Source organism: Berghia stephanieae, chromosome 14, assembly GCF_034508935.2.
Source record: "Berghia stephanieae isolate SIO BIC M18660-M18661 chromosome 14, UCSD_Bste_1.3, whole genome shotgun sequence".
NCBI lineage: Eukaryota > Metazoa > Mollusca > Gastropoda > Nudibranchia > Aeolidiidae > Berghia > Berghia stephanieae.
Window position 1 is genome coordinate 25208035 of NC_088373.1, and position 25353 is coordinate 25233387.

A 25353-nucleotide genomic window follows, 5' to 3' on the forward strand; every position below is an offset into this window, starting at 1 on the left:
GAAGTGGGTGAGAGAGGGATCTAGAAATGACTTGGGTTTGAAACGAATATTTTTGTGTTCGTGGATAGCTCACACGGTAGAGCCACGCTCTCACCTGCCAGGCGGAGTTGTCGTACCAATAAGGTCGCAGGTTCGAACCCCACCACCGCCGCGAATAATTTTTATTCTCTATTGTCTTCTGGCACTTTTCTACTCACTTCATATCTTGTTGTTACCAACATAAGTGCCTGCTCCACTCACTTTTCTGAATTAAAAATTCACCCCATACACCGGAGCATACTCAATGTCTCAATCGTTCTATGTTATATGTTTGTGTTGAGAATATTGGCTATTAAGCTTAACTGCTGGTCAAAAATTACTACGCGATGGTGGTGTGCGAACGAATCGGCGATCTCAAGAAGTGGGTGAGAGAGGGATCTAGAAATGACTTGGGTTTGAAACGAATATTTTTGTGTTCGTGGATAGCTCACACGGTAGAGCCACGCTCTCACCTGCCAGGCGGAGTTGTCGTACCAATAAGGTCGCAGGTTCGAACCCCACCACCGCCGCGAATAATTTTTATTCTCTATTGTCTTCTGGCACTTTTCTACTCACTTCATATCTTGTTGTTACCAACATAAGTGCCTGCTCCACTCACTTTTCTGAATTAAAAAATTCACCCCATACACCGGAGCATACTCAATGTCTCAATCGTTCTGTGTTATATGTTTGTGTTGGGAATATTGGCTATTGAGCTTAACTGCTGGTCAAAAATTACTACGCGATGGTGGTGTGCGAACGAATCGGCGATCTCAAGAAGTGGGTGAGAGAGGGATCTAGAAATGACTTGGGTTTGAAACGAATATTTTTGTGTTCGTGGATAGCTCACACGGTAGAGCCACGCTCTCACCTGCCAGGCGGAGTTGTCGTACCAATAAGGTCGCAGGTTCGAACCCCACCACCGCCGCGTATAATTTTTATTCTCTATTGTCTTCTGGCACTTTTCTACTCACTTCATATCTTGTTGTTACCAAGATAAGTGCCTGCTCCACTCACTTTTCTGAATTAAAAATTCACCCCATACACCGGAGCATACTCAATGTCTCAATCGTTCTATGTTATATGTTTGTGTTGAGAATATTGGCTATTAAGCTTAACTGCTGGTCAAAAATTACTACGCGATGGTGGTGTGCGAACGAATCGGCGATCTCAAGAAGTGGGTGAGAGAGGGATCTAGAAATGACTTGGGTTTGAAACGAATATTTTTGTGTTCGTGGATAGCTCACACGGTAGAGCCACGCTCTCACCTGCCAGGCGGAGTTGTCGTACCAATAAGGTCGCAGGTTCGAACCCCACCACCGCCGCGAATAATTTTTATTCTCTATTGTCTTCTGGCACTTTTCTACTCACTTCATATCTTGTTGTTACCAACATAAGTGCCTGCTCCACTCACTTTTCTGAATTAAAAATTCACCCCATACACCGAGCATACTCAATGTCTCAATCGTTCTATGTTATATGTTTGTGTTGAGAATATTGGCTATTAAGCTTAACTGCTGGTCAAAAATTACTACGCGATGGTGGTGTGCGAACGAATCGGCGATCTCAAGAAGTGGGTGAGAGAGGGATCTAGAAATGACTTGGGTTTGAAACGAATATTTTTGTGTTCGTGGATAGCTCACACGGTAGAGCCACGCTCTCACCTGCCAGGCGGAGTTGTCGTACCAATAAGGTCGCAGGTTCGAACCCCACCACCGCCGCGTATAATTTTTATTCTCTATTGTCTTCTGGCACTTTTCTACTCACTTCATATCTAGTAGTAGTAGTAGTAGTAGTAGTAGTAGTAGTAGTAGTAGTAGTAGTAGTACTAGTAATGTTGTTGAAATTGTTGTAATAGTTGTAGTAGTGGTAGTAGTAGTAGTAGTAGTAGTAGTAGTAGTAGTAGTAGTAGTAGTAGTAGTAGTAGTAGTAGTAGTAGTAGTGGTGGTGGTAGTAGTCAGTGTAGTGGTTATTAAAGTAGCAAATGTTTTACTTACTGTAAAATGCTTGGAAGTTAATAGCATTTCCGTAGAAATCTGGTTCAATTAATCCTTTACATGTAAACTCATTGCTATCAGCTGTGACGTCTGTGGAAATTATCAGTAGAAAAGAAAATAAAATCAGATTTTTATATTGCGATCACATTTATTAATATTGAGAAGATGATATTTATGATTTACAATATAGTATAAACAGAATGCACATAGTATTTGCAGGTATAATAACTGACTGCAATTATAACCTGATATTACATGCGTGTAGTGTAATGTACAATATTATTTGTTGGTTTCAAAGAATGTCCATCACAGCAATGACGCCATAACAAGTAGCAATAATAGTAGAAGTAGTAGTAGTAGTAGTAGTAGTAGTAGTAGTAGTAGTAGTAGTAGTAGTAGTAGTAGTAGTAGTAGTAGTAGTAGTGTAGATAGTAGTTAGTAAGTAGAAAGTAGTATATGTAGTAGTTGTAGTAGTAGTAGTAGTAGTAGTAGTAGTAGTAGTAGTAGTAGTAGTATAGTAGTAGTAGTAGTAGTAGTTAGTAGTAGTTAGTAGTAGTATGAGTAGTATGTAGTAGTAGTAGTATAGTAGTAGTAGTAGATAGTATAGTAGTAGTAGTAGTAGTAGTAGTAGTAGTAGTAGTAGTAGTAGTAGTAGTAGTAGTAGTAGTAGTAGTATAGTAGGTAGTAGTAGTAGTAGTAGTAGTAGTAGTATAGTAGTAGTAGTAGTAGTAGTAGTAGTAGTATAGTAGTAGTAGTAGTACTAGTAGTAGTAGTAGTAGTAGTAGTAGTAGTAGTAGTAGTAGTAGTAGTTAGTAGTAGTAGTAGTAGTTAGTAGTAGTAGTATACTACTAGTAGTAGTAGCAGTAGTAGTAGTAGTAGTAGTAGTAGTAGTAGTAGTACAAGTAGTAGTAGTAGTAGTAGTAGTAGTAGTAGTAGTAGTAGTAGTAGTAGTAGTAGTAGGAGTTGTAGCAGGAGTTGTAGTAGTAGCATTAACATTAACAATAATAATAATAATAATAATAATAATAATAATAATAATAATAATAATAATAATAATAATAATAATAATAATAATAATAATAATAATAAGATAATAGTAAATATTAGTAGCTACTCACCTTTTCTATTTAGTACTAATGTGCCATTTCTGTGGATTTCATGTCCAGTTTGGTTGAACCACACGGCCTTTGTTTCGTAATCTTTGTTCATTGTATAATTGCACGTACAGGTAATCGTATCGTTTGTTCTATCAAGTTGGGTAGGGCAGTCAGAACTCAAACTTACTTGAGGGAGGGCTGTGGTAGAAGGTGAGGGGGGTGGGGGGGGTGGTGGGGGGAGGAACGAATTTTACGCATTGTTATGAGTTGCTGGAGTAAACGCATAGCACCGCTTTTTTTTTTCATAAGGTATTCCTGCCTCTGCTCAGAGACTGCAGCTGTTCTAGGCGAATGCTTTATTTTCCTTGGTGTTATTCTGACCACTGCTTTCATTAACGTTCCTAATGTTTAGTGACCAATATGTACAATATTTACCCCCGTGCGGTGTCCGGGGTCCCTCAACTGAGAGGGTCAAGAATAGCCCAACGCCAAGCCAGCGTGTCGTAAAAGGCGACTAATGGTGTGTGATTCCCCCATCTTTGAGTCACCTGGTCCTCCAGGTTGGGGGTTGGCAAAGGGTGAACACCCCTTTCCGTTAAACTCAAACCGTTACAGAAACGCAGACAGACAAACCAAATCCTTTTTTTAGCTTGTGCGACCGAAGAGTTTCTGGAATTACAGAATTTATGAAGGACAGAGAAGTGGTAAGACCTGGAATGAGAAAAAAAGTTGGCTCAGGATAGAGAAGGATGGAAACTGTTTGTCTGTGGCCCATACCCTGACCCAGGGTGAAAAAAGGCAATGATGAATGATGATGATGATGTACATATATGCAGATCTGACATCCAAATCCACTTATGGGCAAAGTTTAACATTGTTGTAATAGATGATATTTTGCGTCATATTTTTTAAGATGTCCATTTCAAAAATGAACCCTTAAAGAATTGTGTAGTCTGACCTGGAAATAAGAACCCGTAGATAGAGGCCCATAGCGACGTTGCAGTACCAGATAGTTTACCTTCACGTTTATTCAGCCTTAAAATAGTTATATTGATTAAATAATTTGGAGCATCAATTAAGATGAAAGAGCAAAAAAATTAATGTTGACGCAAATGAAAGTGTGGTATGGAAAAGATATCATTTAAGTGATCAAATGTCGCTGACGACAGTATGTTAAATCAATGTCAAATTCATCAACGTTTACAAGTTGTTTTTTAACAGTTTTTTAAAACTAAGTCCAGTCCTAATTTAGCACGGCACACACTGCGCATGGTGCAAGTTTAGCACGGCACACACTGCGCATGGTGCAAGTTTAGCACGGCACACAATGTGTATGGTGCAAGTTTCGCACGGCACACAATGTGTATGGTGCAAGTTTAGCACGGCACACAATGTGTATGGTGCAAGTTTAGCACAGCCTGTAATGTGTATGGTGCAAGTTTAGCACGGCATACAATGTGTATGGTGCAAGTTTAGCACGACACACAATGTGTATGGTGCAAGTTTAGCACGGCATGCAATGTGTATGGTGCAAGTTTAGTTAAACTTCAGGATCTTTAAAATGTTTTTATTAAAATACAAAAGAGGCCATACCGACGTGGTCATAAGGCAAGTTTGAGCTTGATTCAATTTTGTTATAACGGGCAATATATTGCATTGGTTTGAGAGTATCTCCATTGCAACAATGTACCAAAATAAGAACAAGGGTTATCAGACCTATAAATGAGGTCAAGTCTGGAACACGAATATATATTTATATATATATATATATATATATATATATATATATATATATATATATTTATGAGACTGTTTGGTTTGCCTATCATAATGAGTTTAGTTCTTGATCATTGAGTTCCAATTTGTTCTGTGTCATCCAGTCTTTTATGCCTAATATACAGCTTTCAATGTCAGAGACAAGACGGGGTATATTTTGATTTAAAAGAGACTTGGAAATTTGTGAGTCGTCATCGTAATAATGATAGCTAAAATAATGATTTTTTATGAGTTTAGCTAGGGTACCGTGTAAATACTAAATAAAATGGGACCTAAGACAGAGCCTTGGGGAACTCCAAATTTGAGAGTGATACTTTTTGATTTAAATTTCTGAATTTTTACACATTCGCGTCTGTCTTCCAGGTAATATTTGAACCAATTACAGGAAAGCCGGAAATTCCAAAATTATTTTAAGCGGTCTAAAAGAAAAATATGGTCAATCGTATCAAAGACGAGGCAAATAACAATACAAATTATTCCATTATCAATGCTTGAAACAATGTCATTAAAAACTCTTAACAGAGCAGTTTCAGTTGAACTATTTGATCTATAAGCTGATTGAAAATCTTCTTATAGACCATTCGACTGAATATGAGCAAGGAAATGTTTCTCAAGTACCTTTGATAAAAAGAGAAGGTTAGACACATGGTGGTAGTTTTTAGGATCTTTTTGACAAAGGTCGTGCTTCGTTAAGACATGCCTTGGTGATATGTGTTTGGAGGACGTCGAGTTCCCAACTATTATTTTGGGATTTGGATATAATTTTGCGGATGCCGCTTTCAGATACTTCATTAAATAGATTAAAATATTTAGTTTGGTTTAAGAAATGGGAAAAAAACTGTTTATGGAAGTCGCATTCATTGAGATTATGTCTAATATCCGTCACCTGCATGCTGTGTAACTGTTCGGTTTCAACATTATCCGGGATTTGCTTTTTCACATGATTCTTACCCAGCAGCATGTTGGTGGCCTGAAACAGCTCTCTGCAGAATTTTACATTGTGACATTATTCATTTTAAAAATGCACGTTTCAACACGTTGTTGCTGTCGGAACGAGGGTGGTTGCTGTGTTTAATAATGTAGCTATTGATATTATTTGGTTTTCTAAACGGTTTAATCATTGAAAATATACCAAATGCGTAGCGCAGCGTGCGAGCAACTTTCGAAATATTGATAAATATTCAACGTTACAGCCGCCCCTTACAAGGAAACACTCACAAAAATAGGATACAACTTACCATTCGAATAGGGAATGAGATTACTCTCCTGCTCCCTTCTCATATCAACATCAACACACAAGTGAAGAACTCAAAATAAGAAAAGGGCAAATTACTTAGTTCAACCCACCTTTCGACAAAGTGTCAGCACTAACGTTGGACTACAGTTCCCAAATCTAATTGATACGGTCTTCCTAAAACCCAAGCTACATAAAATAATCAACAGAAATAAGATAAAAAAATAAACTATTCTTGTGTGCGCAACATGGAACAAATAATTCCAAGCCACTAACAAAAATTAAATAATATTGAAAAACCACCGACAAGAACAAAACCGCCCCACTATAAAATGCAACTGCAGAAAGAAGGAACATTGCCAATTGAGTAAATAATGTGTCGAATCAAGTCTAATATACCAAATCACAGTCACCGAAACGAAAACAAACAAGCATGAAGAATATGTAAGACTAGCGGAAAATAATTTCAAAACCAGATACAACCTCAATATCTCAACCTTTAGAAATGCCTACAAAACACATCTACACAACTCAGCGAACATATTTGGAGATTAAAAGACAACAAGACAGACCACAGCATTTCATGAAAAATTTTATCTAAACAACAGGATGCACACCATCGTCAAAATAACGTAGCTAATGCCTGGAAGAAAAATACACGATCACGAAACACCCTCTTGAGGCTACACTCAACCCTAAAAAAGAAATATACAACAGCATAGACGAAAACACATATTAATCAACTGCGAATCTCCGGAATCACTTCAACAGTAAACAACAATAACTTGGACTCATGTCACACACAGGTTGGTGATGGTCATAAAAGTCATGCAACTCCAATGTAGGCTTCATTAGCGTGGTAAATATTATAACATATATGTATGTATGTATATATATATATATATATATATATATATATATATATATATAAATTATAAAAACAATAAACATGAAATAATAGAGCTCAACTTTTAGTTAAAAGGAGATATGTATAACACATTTCAAGTATAATTATGATCAACTTCTACAATATTGTTTCGAGCATTAGCTCTCATCAGGAAGTGGAAGTGAAATTAGATTGTTGTGTTTTTCGTACTTTCCTTACTTCATGTTTATGGTGGTTTGTAATTACATAAAAGGTGTTTGTTTCTATGTCAGCATGAGGATGTTAGTTCGTTTCTTTTGTTGAGTGTTCCTCATGCAGACATTGAAACAAAAACAGTTTATGTAATTACGAACCACCATAAACGCAAAGCTAGAAAAGTAATGAAAACACAACAATCTAATTTCACTTCCACTTCCAGATGAGAGCTAATGCTCGAAACAATATTGTAGAAGTTGATATATATATATATATATATATATATATATATATATATATATATATATATATATATATAGATATATATATATATATATATATATAAATGTATATATATGTATATATATATATATATATATATATATATATATGTATATATATAAATTCGGAACTTACCCATTATATTTAAGGTGATTTCACTGCTTGCATTGAACAGCTCGGGGAATATGCCGTTATAACCGTTGCATCGAATCGTATACTCCCCGACGGCTGTCGCAGTCCATGCCGGACACATATAGTATACGCCTGTACTAATAACCTGGGAGCAGTTCATGGTGTCCAGCACCTGTCCCGTGGCATTGGAGATTATAACACGCTCGACTCTTGTTTTCTCTGGTGGGGAATCCCCGCCGTCAGGTAGGGTGCAGTTAATATCGAAAGTGGGTTTTGAAATCATATATGGTGGAGATTGGCCTATGCTGACATTTATGGAACTTGGCCCGTCTTGGGAATGGAGAAAGTTGGTCGAGGTCGGATGTGGGAAAGGAAAAGTAATTTATTTATTATCAAAAATGTGAGGTTGAGTGTTTGCAAGGGGAAGAGTGAGTGGACATGAGGGTGTACGGGTGGGTTTTTTTTTTTTTTGGTCCGGGGGGGGGGGGGGTTGTATCTTTTTTGTTGTTTTTTTCTTCTTTTTTGTTTTTTTTTTGTTTTTTGTCTTTGTTTTTTGTTGTTGTTATTTTTCTTTTTTGGAGGGGTGGAGGGGGGGGGGGGGTCCTTTCTGTCTGTGAATTTCTGTTTGTGTGGCAGGGAAGTAAGATAATTTGTGTATGAGAGAGAGAAAGGGAAAGAGATTGAGAGACGAAGAGAGAGAGAAGGGATAGAGAGGGAAAGATAGAGAGAACACCTTTGAACTTCACATGTCAAATATGTCATTTTAAATATTTGTTTAAAGTTATGAGCATAATGCATTTGTCATCATCATTATCGCATCAGCATCAGCATCGTCATCATCATCATCATCATCGTCGTCTTCGTCATCGTCATTATCATCATCATCATCATCATCATCATCATCATCATCACCACCACCATCATCATCGTCATCACCATCACTATTATAATTATAGTCGCTATAGTTAACTTTAAAAAGGATTAAATAACACTTCAAAACAATTAAGGTTATGTATCTGGCATGCATCAATTGTCATATTCTATACGTTTTAATGACAGAGACACTCATAACGTCCGGAGATTGGAGCCGATATTTCGTAATTCTACTAAATGTTCTTAATAGTAAGCAGATCTGGACTAAACTAACAAAATAAACGAATTTTTAAAATCGTTACCAAAAACAAACAAACTCGTCCTTCTGGTATTAATTGATTTGTATGACACTCATTTTGGCAAAAACTCACAAACCTGCGAATTTTTGTTGAATCTGAAAGTCCAAGGTTTGATCCATTTCAATCGATTAATATTTGAAGGATGAGATTTCTGGTTAAAGAATTGAATTTGATTTTTGAGAGTATTTCAGAGAAATGCAGATCTATTTGAAATAACAGGACAAGAGGAAAGTAATTGATGTAGAAATTAAGAGGAGGAGATCTAAATGGCTTTGCCACACCCTGAGAAAGCCTGCAAATAACATTACCAGGCAGGATCTTACATGGAACCCGCAGGGAACGAGGAAGAGGGGGCGGACTAGAGATAACCCGAGAAGAGCATTGATGGAGGGCCTTAAAACACGGAGAGAAGCTGAGAAGGTGGGACAGAGCCGGACAAGGTGGATGGGATTCGTCGATGGCCTATGCTAGACTATAAAAAACTAGAGCATTTATATTGGCCAACATCCACTTAACGTGCTCAAAGCGCTTTACAAGGGGCCCCTGGCCAACAGCAACGCTTAACATGTAGGACAGAACATGAGGCCTGTTAGGCGATATTACAATTTTTTTCGGACAGAGACAACGCTATTAAAGGCCAAGTACACCTCATATTACACATCTGCGTACGGTGAGAGAAAGTGAGTAAAGAGCCTTTTCCAAGGGCTCAACTATGCGCCGAGCAAGGCTCGAACCCAAGACCTTCCAGTCCGAAATCGAGTGTCATACCACCAGACCACAAAGCCGCACAATGATTATGATGCTTCAGCCGGAGTGAAGGGCCTAAGTAAATAAATACTGCAGAGTGATCAAGTGTTTCTATGTAATCTTGTGGTATGATACACCCTTTTTGGATCGGAAGGCCCTGAGTTCGAGCCTCGCATAGTCCTTGGAAAAAGGTCTTTACTCACTTTTTCTAACTGTACTCAGATCTAAATTGATTACCGGGCCGTTAACAGATTCGTCTGTGTCGGAAAAAAAAGTAATATCGCCAAACAGGCGTCATGTCTTGTTTTAAGTGTTACACGTTGCTATTGGTCAGATACCTATTGCAAAGCGCTTTAAGCACGTTTATTGGATATTGCGCTATATAAAATCTAAATAAAGTGTTTTTTTAAATTAGTAAACTAGAAAAAAGCACGATGGCCAAATATTCGTTCCATCTTCTTAGATGGGTGAAAACAGCCGTTATTACTTATATATTATATATATTATATATATTATATATATATATATATATATATATATATATATATATATATATATATTATATTATAGATATTATATTACTTGTGCAGTCCACCCCCTCTAGCAGCTTAGTATCGCTCCAGAGGACTAGATATATAATTTGTATAAAGATCTTTTTGATCGCATCTTATTTTCTAGCCTAAATAAATGCTTGTCGTGAATAAAGATCATCCATCCTCGCTCTTTGACGTCCCGTAACCTTAAGTATCTGCCTACAAATCTTGCTAATAAAATAGTTATGCCTTTCTTGTGATTTAATAAATAACCTATTCATCGTTAGTCCTCCTGGTCATTTGTTATACACTTCCAATTAGATCAGAACCTGAAGAGTGGAAGCTGTGAGATGACGACTTCTGCTTTCCATTTGAATGACGCCAAACTCAAGGGGGTTTTTGGGTGATAAATCGACATTGCCATTTACTTACAGGTGAAGTTTGCTGTATAATGAATCGTATCTCCAGTGCCATTGGCTTGCAGTGGCACACATGAAAATGTGTTAGAGCCTGGTAAAGCATCTGAAAGAGAGTGTAAGGAAAAGATGACGAAAATGATGATAAGAAGAGGAAGAGGATTATAAGGAGGAGGAGGAGGAGAGAAGTTGGTCATGATTGATGATTATGGTGATGATGATGATGATGATGATGATGATGATGATGATGATGATGATGATGATGATGATGATGATGATGATGGTGGTGGTGGTGGTGGTGGTGGTGGTGGTGGTGGTGGTGGTGGTAGTGGTGATGGTGGTGGTGGTGGTTGTGGTGGTCGTGGTCGTGGTCGTGGTGGTGGTGGTCGTGGTGGTTGTGGAACTGTTATAATTATGATGATAATAGCATGCGACCAACTAGTTTGGCAAAGACAAAAAAGAAAAAGACAACCCAAGCGTTACCGGAACTAACTTTTGCTCAAGGTTAAAACGAGATACCAACATGAGTGGTCGAGCAATGTCTTCTCCAGGGAGAAATGCTATGCTTAATCCACTTGGCCATATTTCCCTTTTGTTTGTTTTGGTACGTATGGGTTTCACTGCACTTGCGACACATTAAAGTCATTTCAACGCCAGTAAAAAGGAAGAAAATTGTATGGTCAAAGATTTAGATTTAGAATTGACAGCTTACGAAAAAGAGTAAGGCCAAAAGGAATTGGTTCATAAAGGTATAAGATGTAGATTCCAAGAGCACACTATCTGCGTATTTTGCATGAGATCAAAAAAAATAAAGGCTGCTCTTGCTTTACATGTCCTAGCTGTAACATCTCTCTCTCTCTCTCTCTCTCTCTCTCTCTCTCTCTCTCTCTCTCTCTCACACACACACACACACACACACACACACACGCACACTATCTCTCTCTCACACACACACACTTTCTCTCTCACACACACACACACTCTCTCTCTCTCTCTCTCTCTCTCTCTCTCTCTCTCTCTCCCTTCTTGTGTACTAGGCTACCAAGAAAAGTGAAGGCCTCGATTTCATCAATTGGACTGTCATCAATCACTAGTTTCTCAATATTAATAGTATTTATTTTCATTTTTTTATCTTCTTGATATTGATATTCAGACCTGTGCTGCGGGAGAAATCGTGTAGTGTATTCGTTTTTTCTTGCATTTGTTTGAAATTCTGTGTTAGAAGAGCGAGACATCGTTAAAGTGAGGATCACCTAGCTGCGTCAAGAGACTCCATTGGATTCCATTGTATATTTTTGCTTTTGAGGTGGATTTCATGATCCGGTCTTGATCCGGCTAACAAGAAAAGCATTCCTGTTTTACATTCGCTCTAATAAATGGAACCAATGATTATACTTCCTCCCTCTTTGCTAAAGATCCTTGCCAGGACCAGAAATAACCGAACAATTCCAATTCAGAGCTAAGACGAGAGCAACGCGGAGCAGGAAAACAGATAAAGAGGGATATGCATAGCAATGGTGACATCTCTGCCCACCTGTAGAGGTCAAACAACTCCGCCCAGTGTACTTACTTTCTCTAGTCATGACCAAGGTGGTGCTTAAACCTTCATTGATGATCTTTGTGCCATTGTAATACCAAGCGCTTGCTGTGCTGGGATAGCCGACAACCTTTTGAAAACAAGTACAATTGGCGGTTGGTTCTGTGATGTAGCCCTCTGGACAGTCTGAGCCAAGTTCAAGTATCGGGGTAGCTGGAATATGAAATAAAATATGAAAAGTAAATAATTCACCAGTTAAATAACTTACTCTGGAAATGTTTGTATCAAAACATTATCCAGAAAAGTCGTCCTTAAAAAATGGAATAGATTTTATGACCCTTGTGAGGTCATGGGTTTGAGGGGATTTTTTTTGCCAACATAGCAACATACTTTCGAAGACGGAAGACTTGTGATGACAATGTTATATATGATAGGCACAAGTTCAGAAGCACTCGCAAAAACAAGCCATGATGGGATGTGGTCCAACGTACACGTATTTCCAGAACAGTTCTATAAGATCGACGCAATCACTTCATCAGTAGCTGACTTGAACGAATCCATTTCTATAACTATTGAGTGATTCATATAAGCTGGGCTGCTCCATAGAGGAAGAAGATTATTTCAATATTTGAAATAGAGTGTATCTACCTCTAGCATTCCTTCATGGATTGAATGTAACTTAGATTTGTTCTTCGGTGATAAACTTCCACTCCTCTAATACTGACTACGTAAGTATTGCAATGTTCTGGGTGTATCTTTCTTTCCCTGAACTTACGACCAATGATGTACCATAATATGTTACTTGGTAGGAGAAAGTTTGAATAGAATTGAATTGAATGGAATAAATTATTTATTGTCGGTAAAAACACATATTATCGTTTATACATAACAACAACTGGTAACAATGACAACAAAATATAAAGGTAAAAAATAGAAAAAATATGATGTATATTTTAAAAATCAATTCTGATTTTAAATCAGTAAAGCCCTTTAAAACTTTTCACCTACCTAAGAATTTTTAAAAAATACTTTGCATATAAATTAAATACTATATTATATTATACATAAAAATTGCCTTGTCTCAATGTTTTATTGAATGTGTATATCAAATATATGGGAACAGAAAGCAGATCTAAACTAGTTTGAGAAGCTGTCACTTTTGTCATAAGAGTCTCTCAAACCTATTCAAACCTGTCTCCGTGCGCACGTGCTCTGGCAGATCTCTTTCGGACAGAGACAACGCTATTAAAGGCCAAGTACACCTCATATTACACATCTGCGTACGGTGAGAGAAAGTGAGTAAAGAGCCTTTTCCAAGGGCTCAACTATGCGCCGAGCGAGGCTCGAACCCAAGACCTTCCAGTCCGAAATCGAGTGTCATACCACAGACCACAAAGCCGCACAATGATTATGATGCTTCAGCCGGAGTGAAGGGCCTAAGTAAATAAATACTGCAGAGTGATCAAGTGTTTCTATGTAATCTTGTGGTATGATACACCCTTTTTGGATCGGAAGGCCCTGAGTTCGAGCCTCGCATAGTCCTTGGAAAAAGGTCTTTACTCACTTTCTCTAACTGTACTCAGATCTAAATTGATTACCGGGCCGTTAACAGATTCGTGTGTGTGTGGGGTAGTTGCACACATATGTAATGGCTTGTGATCGTATAGTGGTGTTTTTGATAGATGGTAGTATTATCCTTTGCGTCGTGTTGTAGATGTTAATAATGACGAAAGAGTTCAGGGGCCGGTGATGATAATTGAATGCACAACATCAAGACATTCAAATAAATGTCCAGATTCCAAGTTTCATTTCTTACAGTTTTATTTGTTTGTGATAAATTCAAAATCCAACTCATGATAAATTCCAAATCCAAATCAAATAGCATGGTCATAATTCAATAAGTTTCATGAATTCCAAATCCGTAAAATCAGTCCACATGTAAAGTCAATTTTGCCTAAGTAACCATTTTCAATATATGTGGAATATTTCTAAGTCCGTAAAAGCAAATAAATGATGGTGAGCACAAAAGGTTTAAAGTGTGCAGCTCATGGTCAAGTTGAATTCAGAATCCAAAGGTAGAATGATCCCCGTTCGATCAGAAACACTGTTTTATATCCTATTGTAAACTGTCCCACAATTCCTTTCACCAAAGGTCAGTTTTACGCCTAAATAATCAAAGGTCGTACGCCTAAATAATCCGTACGCCCAAATAACAAATACGCTACACCCAAATAATATCGTACGCTAAATGATAAATACCAACTATAACTTAATGCTTTTATCCCCAAATACCAAGTAACACCGATCAAAGAAAGTAATTTTCTAGTATTCAATATAATGACCAGATATACAAACATCATGAACTCATTAAACCCACTTGCTGTAAACTAACTCTCTTACATACGCCCCTTTCTTAGAATTTAAATTGACTTAAAACAATTTCAATAAAAATAAAAACAGTAAGAGATTAAATATATATGTAATGTCGAACTAAAATGTAATAAACAAATGTAAGAAATAGTCTATTAAAAAAAAAGATAAATACTTATACCAGTTAAATATTTAAAAACTTTAAACTTTAAATTCTAAAACACCAAAGTTGATTACAACATTCATATATATCGATTATAGGTTTTAAAGTATTAAATTCACAAACATCAAATTTGATTACAACATCTAAATAGATATATATCGATTATAGATTCTTTTTTCTCTCAAATTACAACATCAACAGTAAGGTATCTATCATTTATACGTGATTAAAATTTTAATTTACCAACACCAAAATTGATTAAAACATTTATATATTTATCAATTATACTTTTAAGGTATTACAACATCGACAGTAAGATATCAATTAATTAAAAGTTCAAAGAAAAGTTATCTTTTCACCTTAAATTCCTTAAAAGTGTTTAATTTTCGTCATCTCCCATCACACATAAATATTATTGCGTGAAAAAGGATGGTTCAAATTCCATTTGTGATATACTCACGTCATCTTATTCAATCTCAAATTCAACTCTATACGACATGGGTGATAATCTCAGCTTCCATGTATGTTTACTCATTTACTGTCATCTCAAAACCAATACCTTGTACATTCCCTTATATTGTATGTTTCCATTTAAGCAACATTATTACATTAATTCCAACTTATAATATGTGGTACAAATAATATATTATAGACATCTAGATCCATATACGAAGGATTACATTTCAATTAGTAATAAAAATATTTTAAAATAAATCATAATAATAGCATTATCATCATTTTAAAATTCAAGTTGAAGTTGTTGTCATTCATTGTTCATTGTTGAATTTTCAATTTTTAAACTTTTTAAGTCATCAGGGGGTAGTTTACAACTACAATGAAGTCAAATTGTTCTTTGTGATCATCTATCAGTGGTCACATTTCTCGGTAATCCGTTAGTGTTGAGAATGGTCATCCTGTAAAAATTGTCAGTAATTGTTAATTAGCCATTGTCTCCATTTAGAATGAGTTTTCATGTAATGAGAAAAATATCAACTATAAGAGTTGAGGTGTTTGCATCTAGTCTACGTGTTGCATTGTTATGTGTGTTGTGGTCACTGAATAGCCCCAGTGTCATAAATTCACTTTAATTATTGTTGATTAATTAAAAACTTTTTCCTCTGTAAATGTCTTCGAATTATCACCATAATGTCTTTACATTCAAATATTTAGTGTTTAGTAAATAATCAGTCATTTGTCTGTCCGACTTATTCATATTTAGTACAGTGTAAATAACTAAATAAGTAAAATCTAACACAGTATGTGATTGTGGGCTGTTACTAAAGTGATCAACTTTTTCAATTTAGTGTGTTGTATTTGTTCGAGTCTTTTGAATTGGGACGAAAAAAGACGCTACAGGTAGCAAACGTATGCTTAACCTGTTGGGTTGTTTCTTGGTCTTGTGACGTCGCTGTAATCCATTCATCTCCGGCATCTGGGTCGATTCTCCTCGTTGATATTTGTGGTTGTCTTGTGTATAGATAGTTCGAAGATGACGTCACTCAGGCCTTTGTTATTGTTTTTGCCATCCGCGTTTGTGAGTTGTTCTCACTAAACTGTATTAACCAGACTATAAAAGTTCATGGTTACACAGAGTTTGTGTGTTGGTTCGTTATACTTCCGGATGGCAATGTTGTGAACTTCTTGGCCAAGCGCATTCTATCTATACGTTGAATATCATTGTAGATGAAATTGTAAAAAATTCAAGATTAACTGTGTGCGAGATCTTGAATTTAAATGAAGTTTGACTTATCCAGCAAGTCAAAAGAAAGTTGTGAACTCAGCCATGTGTTGACAAAGAGTTCGTGTGTAGTAGTCGACAGAGGTCGTGTGTTGTAATTGTTTGTGTTTGTTGATCGAGTTCTGATGAGGTGGGATGTGAGTACACACCAGGTAGATGATGTAATCTGTAGAGTACCGGTGGGTGACGTGAGTCCAAACACCAGGTAGATGATGTAATCTTGCAGAGTACCGGTGGGTGATGTGAGTCCACACACCAGGTAGATGATGTAATAATAACGTAGTCTAGTAGTGTATGTAGTAGGGTCGAATAAGGTCAACAATATTTTCGTTATTTGAACGCAGGTTGTTGAATATCATACGATAATTAATCCAAGGAAATCGCTCATGTGGCGTTTTGCGATACTTTTTCCTGCATTGTCTTATATACATATATAGCCTTTATCTTTAACAATGATACTAAGACAGGCGTTATTATAATATTCAATGTTTATAAGTTGTAGATATAGGTGCTGCACACTTGTATATTGACATAAGTTTAAATTTGAATACGCTCACCACTGCATATGAAGGAAGCAGTATTGTTCACAATTGGACATCATTTTTGTAAAAACAATCGTATCTTGAACGTTTATGTAATTATTGACGTCGTACATCGTTGGGTATTGTTTTTGTAGAAGTAAATATAAGTAATCCAATTGTTCAATAAAGAATGTAAATATAAAAAGGTTCATGGAAGAAATCTGTGTTGATACAGATATTATTTTATGAATTCTGTCAAGTTTGTATAAGTTGAAAGGTACGATGTAATTGAGGTTGCTGTGTAGTTTGTAGTCTGTAGATTGTGTTGATTCTCGACGTATCAATGGCGTAGTGTTTTGTCGAGATGCTTACTCCATTTCAAGGTATTCGTGGATAGACCAAAGGGATTAGGACATTTTCCGACCTATGTTGTAGTTGTGTTTGAGTTGCCTCTGTCGTTGTCATCAGCGTTCCCGTTATGACTGATGGTTGCAAGTGTCCTCTTTCGTGATGACTGTATCATGTTTTAGTGCAAACACTACCTCTGCCTTTGATTAACTCGAATTATTCCCCTTAGAAAATCCCTAATTTAATGAAATATGATTTTGTTTATGTTATCGTAGCACTTCCTACCATTTCAACTGATTGCCGAATGATTACACACTTAAGATTTGACAATTGAAAATAACTTCTTATTCAACTCAGTTACACACTTTATGATATAAATGTTAAATTCAAACCACGGAGTAAATATTGATTACAATTACAACAGCAAATCGATAGGAGAAAAATATGAAAATGAAAGTATTCGCAGAAACGATATACACCCTGCTCAATAAAAATTCAATGTTTCGCGCCTTTGCCCTCAGCTTATAAAAATATTCATATAACTCATTGCGACGTTATCTCGCGCCTCTTAATATAGCATTGATAATTGTTTGCGCTTTAACCACGCGCATCGTATTTATAAAAATTCTCCGCCTTCTGCATTATTTCATAATGTTAAACAATGCGCTTTAATCAAATGCAAAATAAAATATTCCCGAACGCCTCATTCCTGCGTCTCGTAATTTAAATCGTGTGCACTTTAATTACCGCGTCTTACATCACTGCGCTTATTTACCCACGATGCATTTACAGCATTTTACCATATGGGTTACTTATAATTCGCTGATTCTTAACAAGTTAACCACTTGTGTCACAAATATTATCAGCTCACATGACATGATAATGCATTTTCAATATTTTGTTATTCTTCCGTAATAACATTTTAACTCCCATTACAAGACATCAGTCTTTCATAATAATTAATACTCCGTCATTTTATTTGTTCTCCGACTTTAAACCAAAAGTCCGTTATTCCGTTATTATGAGAATATGTCTCCTTTTAAAAATCACGATGAAACGCGTTTCAAAACAAAACAAAACAAAACAACAAACGATTGACTCATATTCCGCATAAATCATTTCAACTTAATTTCCAGTGACAAAATCCAAATGTCTTATGTAATCTATTATAACGCCATGTCTCATTACACAACTAAATAAGCTCTGATGTTCGATTACTTGGCTGCGTTAACCACACATTTATTACCAAGAAAACAAACAGATATAAAACTTTGCTCTTTGTCATGAACCCATGAATCTCAAAGAGTCAATATCAACCTACCAATTCATCCCTATTGACGGGAGAAAAATATAATCAATGATGTTGTAATATAACAATAAATACCATAAGACATTTTTCAATTATCAAAACTTATAATTTACGTGTTTTTATTGCCATCGTCTTCTTGAGTCATTTTGACAGAAAATAAAACGTAACAACATTAAAGAATGACCAACTGTTTATGTAATTCCAACAGTAACAGACAAAAATTGAAATAAAAGTCGACACATCTTTGTTACTGATATTAACAAAACATTGCCATTAACGGTACAAATTAATATTCGAAGATCTATTCCGAAACGCTTGATTGTAAGTAGACGCATTTTCATTTATTTTGAAAAATAAAACGCACTAAAATATTCATTTAAATTCTGCAATTTTTATTTTCATCTCTCCCTCTCTTCTTTTTAATTAAATAAAATACGTATAGCATCAATGCATTATTATTATTATTATTATTATTATTATTATTATTATTATTATTATTATTATTATTATTATTATTATTATTATTATTATTATTATTATTATTATTATCATTATTATTATTATTATTATTATTATTATTATTATTATTATTATTATTATTATTATTATTATTATTATTATTATTATTATTATTTTGCCGTTCTATAATATATTGTTTTCACTTTTTGAATATAATATATTGCCCTATATATCTATATTTTTTTAAATTTCCTTTTCTATCTATGACTCTTAATTTAAATATTATTTAGTATATTTATTTATTTTTTTAAATATCGTCTTTTGTCAGAATTTTAGGAATCATCTATAATTTCAATATTTTTTTTCATATTTCAATACAAAATAATTCCACTACTTCACCTTCAAAATTGATATTCATTTTCTTTCCCAAATAAAACTATTTTCCTATCTGTTCACAATTTTCACTTCAAAATTCGAGTCTCACAAAAACTTTAATAGATGTTAACACCGCAACAATACACATTTCTTGTGTATCCATGGTGCGGAATGATAACATCTTTTCACCTGGTATCACGGCTCCAAATAAAGATATATAAGAATCCTGAGTCACGACACCAAATTAGATACATAATGTGGGGTAGTTGCACACATATGTAATGGCTTGTGATCGTATAGTGGTGTTTTTGATAGATGGTAGTATTATCCTTTGCGTCGTGTTGTAGATGTTAATAATGACGAAAGAGTTCAGGGGCCGGTGATGATAATTGAATGCACAACATCAAGACATTCAAATAAAAGTCCAGATTCCAAGTTTCATTTCTTAGTTTTATTTGTTTGTGATAAATTCAAAATCCAAATCAAATAGCATGGTCACAATTCAATCAGTTTCATGAATTCCAAATCCGTAAAATCAGTCCACATGTAAAGTCAATTTTGCCTAAGTAACCATTTTCAATATACGTGGAATATTTCTAAGTCCGTAAAAGCAAATAAATGATAGTGAGCACAAAAGGTTTAAAGTGTGCAGCTCATGGTCAAGTTGAATGCAGAATCCAAAGGTAGAATGATCCCCGTTTGATCAGAAACACTGTTTTATTTCCTATTGTAAACTGTCCCACAATTCCTTTCACCAAAGGTCAGTTTTACGCCTAAATAATCAAAGGTCATACGCCTAAATAATCCGTACGCCCAAATAACAAATACGCTACACCCAAATAATATCGTACGCTAAATGATAAATACCAACTATAACTTAATGCTTTTATCCCCAAATACCAAGTAACACCGATCAAAGAAAGTAATTTTCTAGTATTCAATATAATGACCAGATATACAAACATCATGAACTCATTAAACCCACTTGCTGTAAACTAACTCTCTTACATGTGTGGGAAAAAAAAAGTAATATCGCCAAACAGGCGTCATGTTTTGTTTTAAGTGTTACACGTTGCTATTGGTCAGATACCTATTGCAAAGCGCTTTAAGCACGTTTATTGGATATTGCCCTATATAAAATCTAAATAAAGTGTTTTTTAAAATTAGTAAACTAGAAAAAAGCACGATGGCCAAATATTCGTTCCATCTTCTTAGATGGGTGAAAAAAGCCGTTATTACTTATATATTATATATATTATATATATATTATATATATATATATATATATATATATATATATATATATATATATATATATATATTATATTATATTATAGATATTATATTACTTGTGCAGTCCACCCCCTCTAGCAGCTTAGTATCGCTCCAGAGGACTAGATATATAATTTGTATAAAGATCTTTTTGATTGCATCTTATTTTCTAGCCTAAATAAATGCTTGTCGTGAATAAAGATCATCCATCCTCGCTCTTTTACGTCCCGTAACCTTAAGTATCTGCCTACACATCTTGCTAATAAAATAGTTATGCCTTTCTTGTGATTTAATAAATAACCTATTCATCGTTAGTCCTCCTGGTCATTTGTTATACACTTCCAATTAGATCAGAACCTGAAGAGTGGAAGCTGTGAGATGACGACTTCTGCTTTATATTCGAATGACGCCAAACTCAAGGGGGTTTTTGGGTGATAAATCGACATTGCCATTTACTTACAGGTGAAGTTTGCTGTATAATGAATCGTATCTCCAGTGCCATTGGCTTGCAGTGGCACACATGAAAATGTGTTAGAGCCTGGTAAAGCATCTGAAAGAAAGTGTAAGGAAAAGATGACGATAATGATGATAAGAAGAGGAAGAGGATTATAAGGAGGAGGAGGAGGAGAGAAGTTGGTCATTAATGATGATTATGGTGATGATGATGATGATGATGATGATGATGATGATGATGATGATGATGATGATGGTGGTGGTGGTGGTGGTGGTGGTGGTGGTGGTGGTGGTGGTGGTGGTGGTGGTGGTGGTAGTGGTGATGGTGGTGGTGGTGGTTGTGGTGGTCGTGGTCGTGGTGGTGGTGGTCGTGGTGGTTGTGGAACTATTATAATTATGATGATAATAGCATGCGACCAACTAGTTTGGTAAAGACAAAAAAGAAAAAGACAACCCAAGCGTTACCGGAGCTAACTTTTGCTCAAGGTTAAAACGAGATACCAACATGAGTGGTCGAGCAATGTCTTCTCCAGGGAGAATTGCTATGCTTAATCCACTTGGCCATATTTCCCTTTTGTTTGTTTTGGTACGTATGGGTTTCACTGCACTTGCGACACATTAAAGTCATTTCAACGCCAGTAAAAAGGAAGAAAATTGTATGGTCAAAGATTTAGATTTAGAATTGACAGCTTACGAAAAAGAGTAAGGCCAAAAGGAATTGGTTCATAAAGGTATAAGATGTAGATTCCAAGAGCACACTATCTGCGTATTTTGCATGAGATAAAAAAAAATAAAGGCTGCTCTTGCTTTACATGTCCTAGCTGTAACATCTCTCTCTCTCTCTCTCTCTCTCTCTCTCTCTCTCTCTCTCTCTCTCTCACACACACACACACTATCTCTCTCTCTCTCACACACACACACACACTCTCTCTCACACACACACACACACACACTCTCTCTCTCTCTCTCTCTCTCTCACACACACACACACACACACTATCTCTCTCTCACACACACACACTCTCTCTCTCACACACACACACACACACACACTCTCTCTCTCTCTCTCTCTCTCTCTCTCTCTCCCTTCTTGTGTACTAGGCTACCAAGAAATGTGAAGGCCTCGATTTCATCAATTGGACTGTCATCAATCACTAGTTTCTCAATATTAATAGTATTTATTTTCATTTTTCATTTTTTTATGTTCTTGATATTGATATTCAGACCTGTGCTGCGGGAGAAATCGTGTAGTGTATTCGTTTTTTCTTGCATTTGTTTGAAATTCTGTGTTAGAAGAGCGAGACATCGTTAAAGTGAGGATCACCTAGCTGCGTCAAGAGACTCCATTGGATTCCATTGTATATTTTTGCTTTTGAGGTGGATTTCATGATCCGGTCTTGATCCGGCTAACAAGAAAAGCATTCCTGTTTTACATTCCCTCTAATAAATGGAACCAATGATTATACTTCCTCCCTCTTTGCTAAAGATCCTTGCCAGGACCAGAAATAACCGAGCAATTCCAACCAGAGCTAAGACGAGAGCAACGCGGAGCAGGAAAACAGATAAAGAGGGATATGCATAGCAATGGTGACATCTCTGCCCACCTGTAGAGGTCAAACAACTCCGCCCAGTGTACTTACTTTCTCTAGTCATGACCAAGGTGGTGCTTAAACCTTCATTGATGATCTTTGTGCCATTGTAATACCAAGCGCTTGCTGTGCTGGGATAGCCGACAACCTTTTGAAAACAAGTACAATTGGCCGTTGGTTCTGTGATGTAGCCCTCTGGACAGTCTGAGCCAAGTTCAAGTATCGGGGTAACTGGAATATAAAATAAAATATGAAAAGTAAATAATTCACCAGTTAAATAACTTACTCTGGAAATGTTGTATCAAAACATTATCCACAAAGTCGTCCTTAAAAAATGGAATAGATTTTATGACCCTAGTGAGGTCATGGGTTTGAGGGGATTTTTTTTGCCAACATAGCAACATACTTCCGAAGACGGAAGACTTGTGATGACAATGTTATATATGATAGGCACAAGTTCAGAAGCACTCGCAAAAACAAGCCATGATGGGATGTGGTCCAACGTACACGTATTTCCAGAACAGTTCTATAAGATCGACGCAATCACTTCATCAGTAGCTGACTTGAACGAATCCATTTCTATAACTATTGAGTGATTCATATAAGCTGGGGCTGCTCCATAGAGGAAGAAGATTATTTCAATATTTGAAATAGAGTGTATCTACCTCTAGCATTCCTTCATGGATTGAATGTAACTTAGATTTGTTCTTCGGTGATAAACTTCCACTCCTCTAATACTGACTACGTAAGTATTGCAATGTTCTGGGTGTATCTTTCTTTCCCTGAACTTACGACCAATGATGTACCATAATATGTTACTTGGTAGGAGAAAGTTTGAATAGAATTGAATTGAATGGAATAAATTATTTATTGTCGGTAAAAACACATATTATCGTTTATACATAACAACAACTGGTAACAATGACAACAAAATATAAAGGTAAAAAATAGAAAAAATATGATGTATATTTTAAAAATCAATTCTGATTTTAAATCAGTAAAGCCCTTTAAAACTTTTCACCTACCTAAGAATTTTTAAAAAATACTTTGCATATAAATTAAATACTATATTTTATTATACATAAAAATTGCCTTGTCTCAATATTTCATTGAATGTGTATATCAAATAAACGGGAACAGAAAGCAGATCTAAACTAGTTTGAGAAGCTGTCTCTTTTGTCATAAGAGTCTCTCAAACCTATTCAAACCTGTCTCCGTGCGCACGTGCTCTGGCAGATTATTCCACGAGACTGGAGGGGCATAACAAAAGGACTGTTTAACGAAATGGGTTGACTTGATGGTTGGGACATAACAGTATTGGCATGCTTGAAATTATATTTTCTTTCTTAGAAATTTAATACATTTTCTAGACATTCTGGTGATAATTTACGATGAATTGTGAATGTTTCTTTTGCCATAATTTACATTCGCTTGGTTTCAAGGGGTTTAACTTTAGTCTTTGTTGATAACTCTTCGTAAGTTCCGGTATAGTCACTGTAGTTAAATCTGAGAGCACGTTCTTGTGCCTTTACCATTTTATTAGTATCTGCTTTGAGGAGAAGTGCTAAACATAGATTAAATTTGATCAAATAAAGTTATGAAAAATTGTTTGTTTGTTTTTTCGATTGGAGAGGTGTCTTCCTATTATTTTTCACACGTTTAGTTGTTGAGAGGCCTTCCTGCATATTTCCTTGATATGATTCTCAAATGTTAGTTGGTAGTCAATATCAGTAACTTTACTGTGTCTTCACGTGGTATTGTTAGTGAATCAATATTGAATACTGGGCAGTTAATCTACAGCCTGAGCCTGGAACTTGTCAGGATTGGCCTTCCTGTAATTTATATGGAACCAATTAGTAAGGATCTGGCTCTCCTGCTCAAGAACATCAATTAGATTTTAACAATCTTTATGGCAGTAGGATAATGTGTTATTGTAGGCATAATTATACAGTAATGAATTTTTTATAAATAAAGATATGTCATTTATAAGTATATTAAAAAAGCAATGGACATAGAATTGATCCCTGTGGCATCCCATTTGTAACGTCTTCCAGTGGGAACTTCTCCAATTTTATCTTGCTGTTTTCTTTTTGATAAATAACATTTAATTGATATTGCAGATTCTTTTGCCACCCCATATGCCGAAAGGTTGCTAGTTAATATGTCATGTGGCAAGCGATAAAATGCTTTAGAAAAATCCATATTGTTTATTGTCTAACGCTTTTTTTCAGTCCTCAATTAGTTTCAAAAGTACTGTCACCCATGCTTTTTTCTAAATGCACACAAATACTCGTAAAATATTATTGCAAAATGATCCGATAAATGCTGAAAGATAATTTTTTCAAAACTTTTGGAGATGATTGGTAGAATATTAACGAGTCGATTATTATTATGTCAAGGGGATCAGCTTTTTAAAAAAGAGGAGTAACTTGTGCTAATTTTAGCTTGTCTGGGAAAACATTTGTTCTGATTGATTCATTAATAACATTACATAAATAGTTAGTTACTACGGGGGCACTTGGAAGTTTTACTGAAATTTTATCTCCACTTGTCGCTTTATTTTGTCATCCAGACCATTGACTTATTATTATTGTTTCTTGTTAAATTTCTTTGAATTCAACATACGCTAAGTTTGGCTAGTTCTCTTTAATTGCCGTTATGCTTGAATGAGTTTTGTCGTTGAAGACAGCATTTCTTCCAATGTCAGTTGAAACGTTAACAAATAATCTTTTAA

At 35.7% G+C, this 25353-nt stretch overlaps 1 protein-coding gene across 1 annotated transcript in view; it reads right to left on the reverse strand.

The window, feature by feature from the left end:
- The window catches only part of LOC144959454 (uncharacterized), a 93554-nt gene that overhangs the window by 26347 nt on the left and 41854 nt on the right, over positions 1-25353 (reverse strand). Inside the window, exons 8-14 of the mRNA XM_078892048.1 lie at positions 22671-22850; positions 21038-21127; positions 12056-12235; positions 10502-10591; positions 7621-7947; positions 3134-3310; positions 2016-2105 (exon numbers count right to left, since the gene is read on the reverse strand). Of these exons, the coding sequence (XP_078748174.1) occupies positions 2016-2105; positions 3134-3310; positions 7621-7947; positions 10502-10591; positions 12056-12235; positions 21038-21127; positions 22671-22850 (1134 nt within the window). The remainder of the gene's footprint in view (positions 1-2015; positions 2106-3133; positions 3311-7620; positions 7948-10501; positions 10592-12055; positions 12236-21037; positions 21128-22670; positions 22851-25353) is intronic.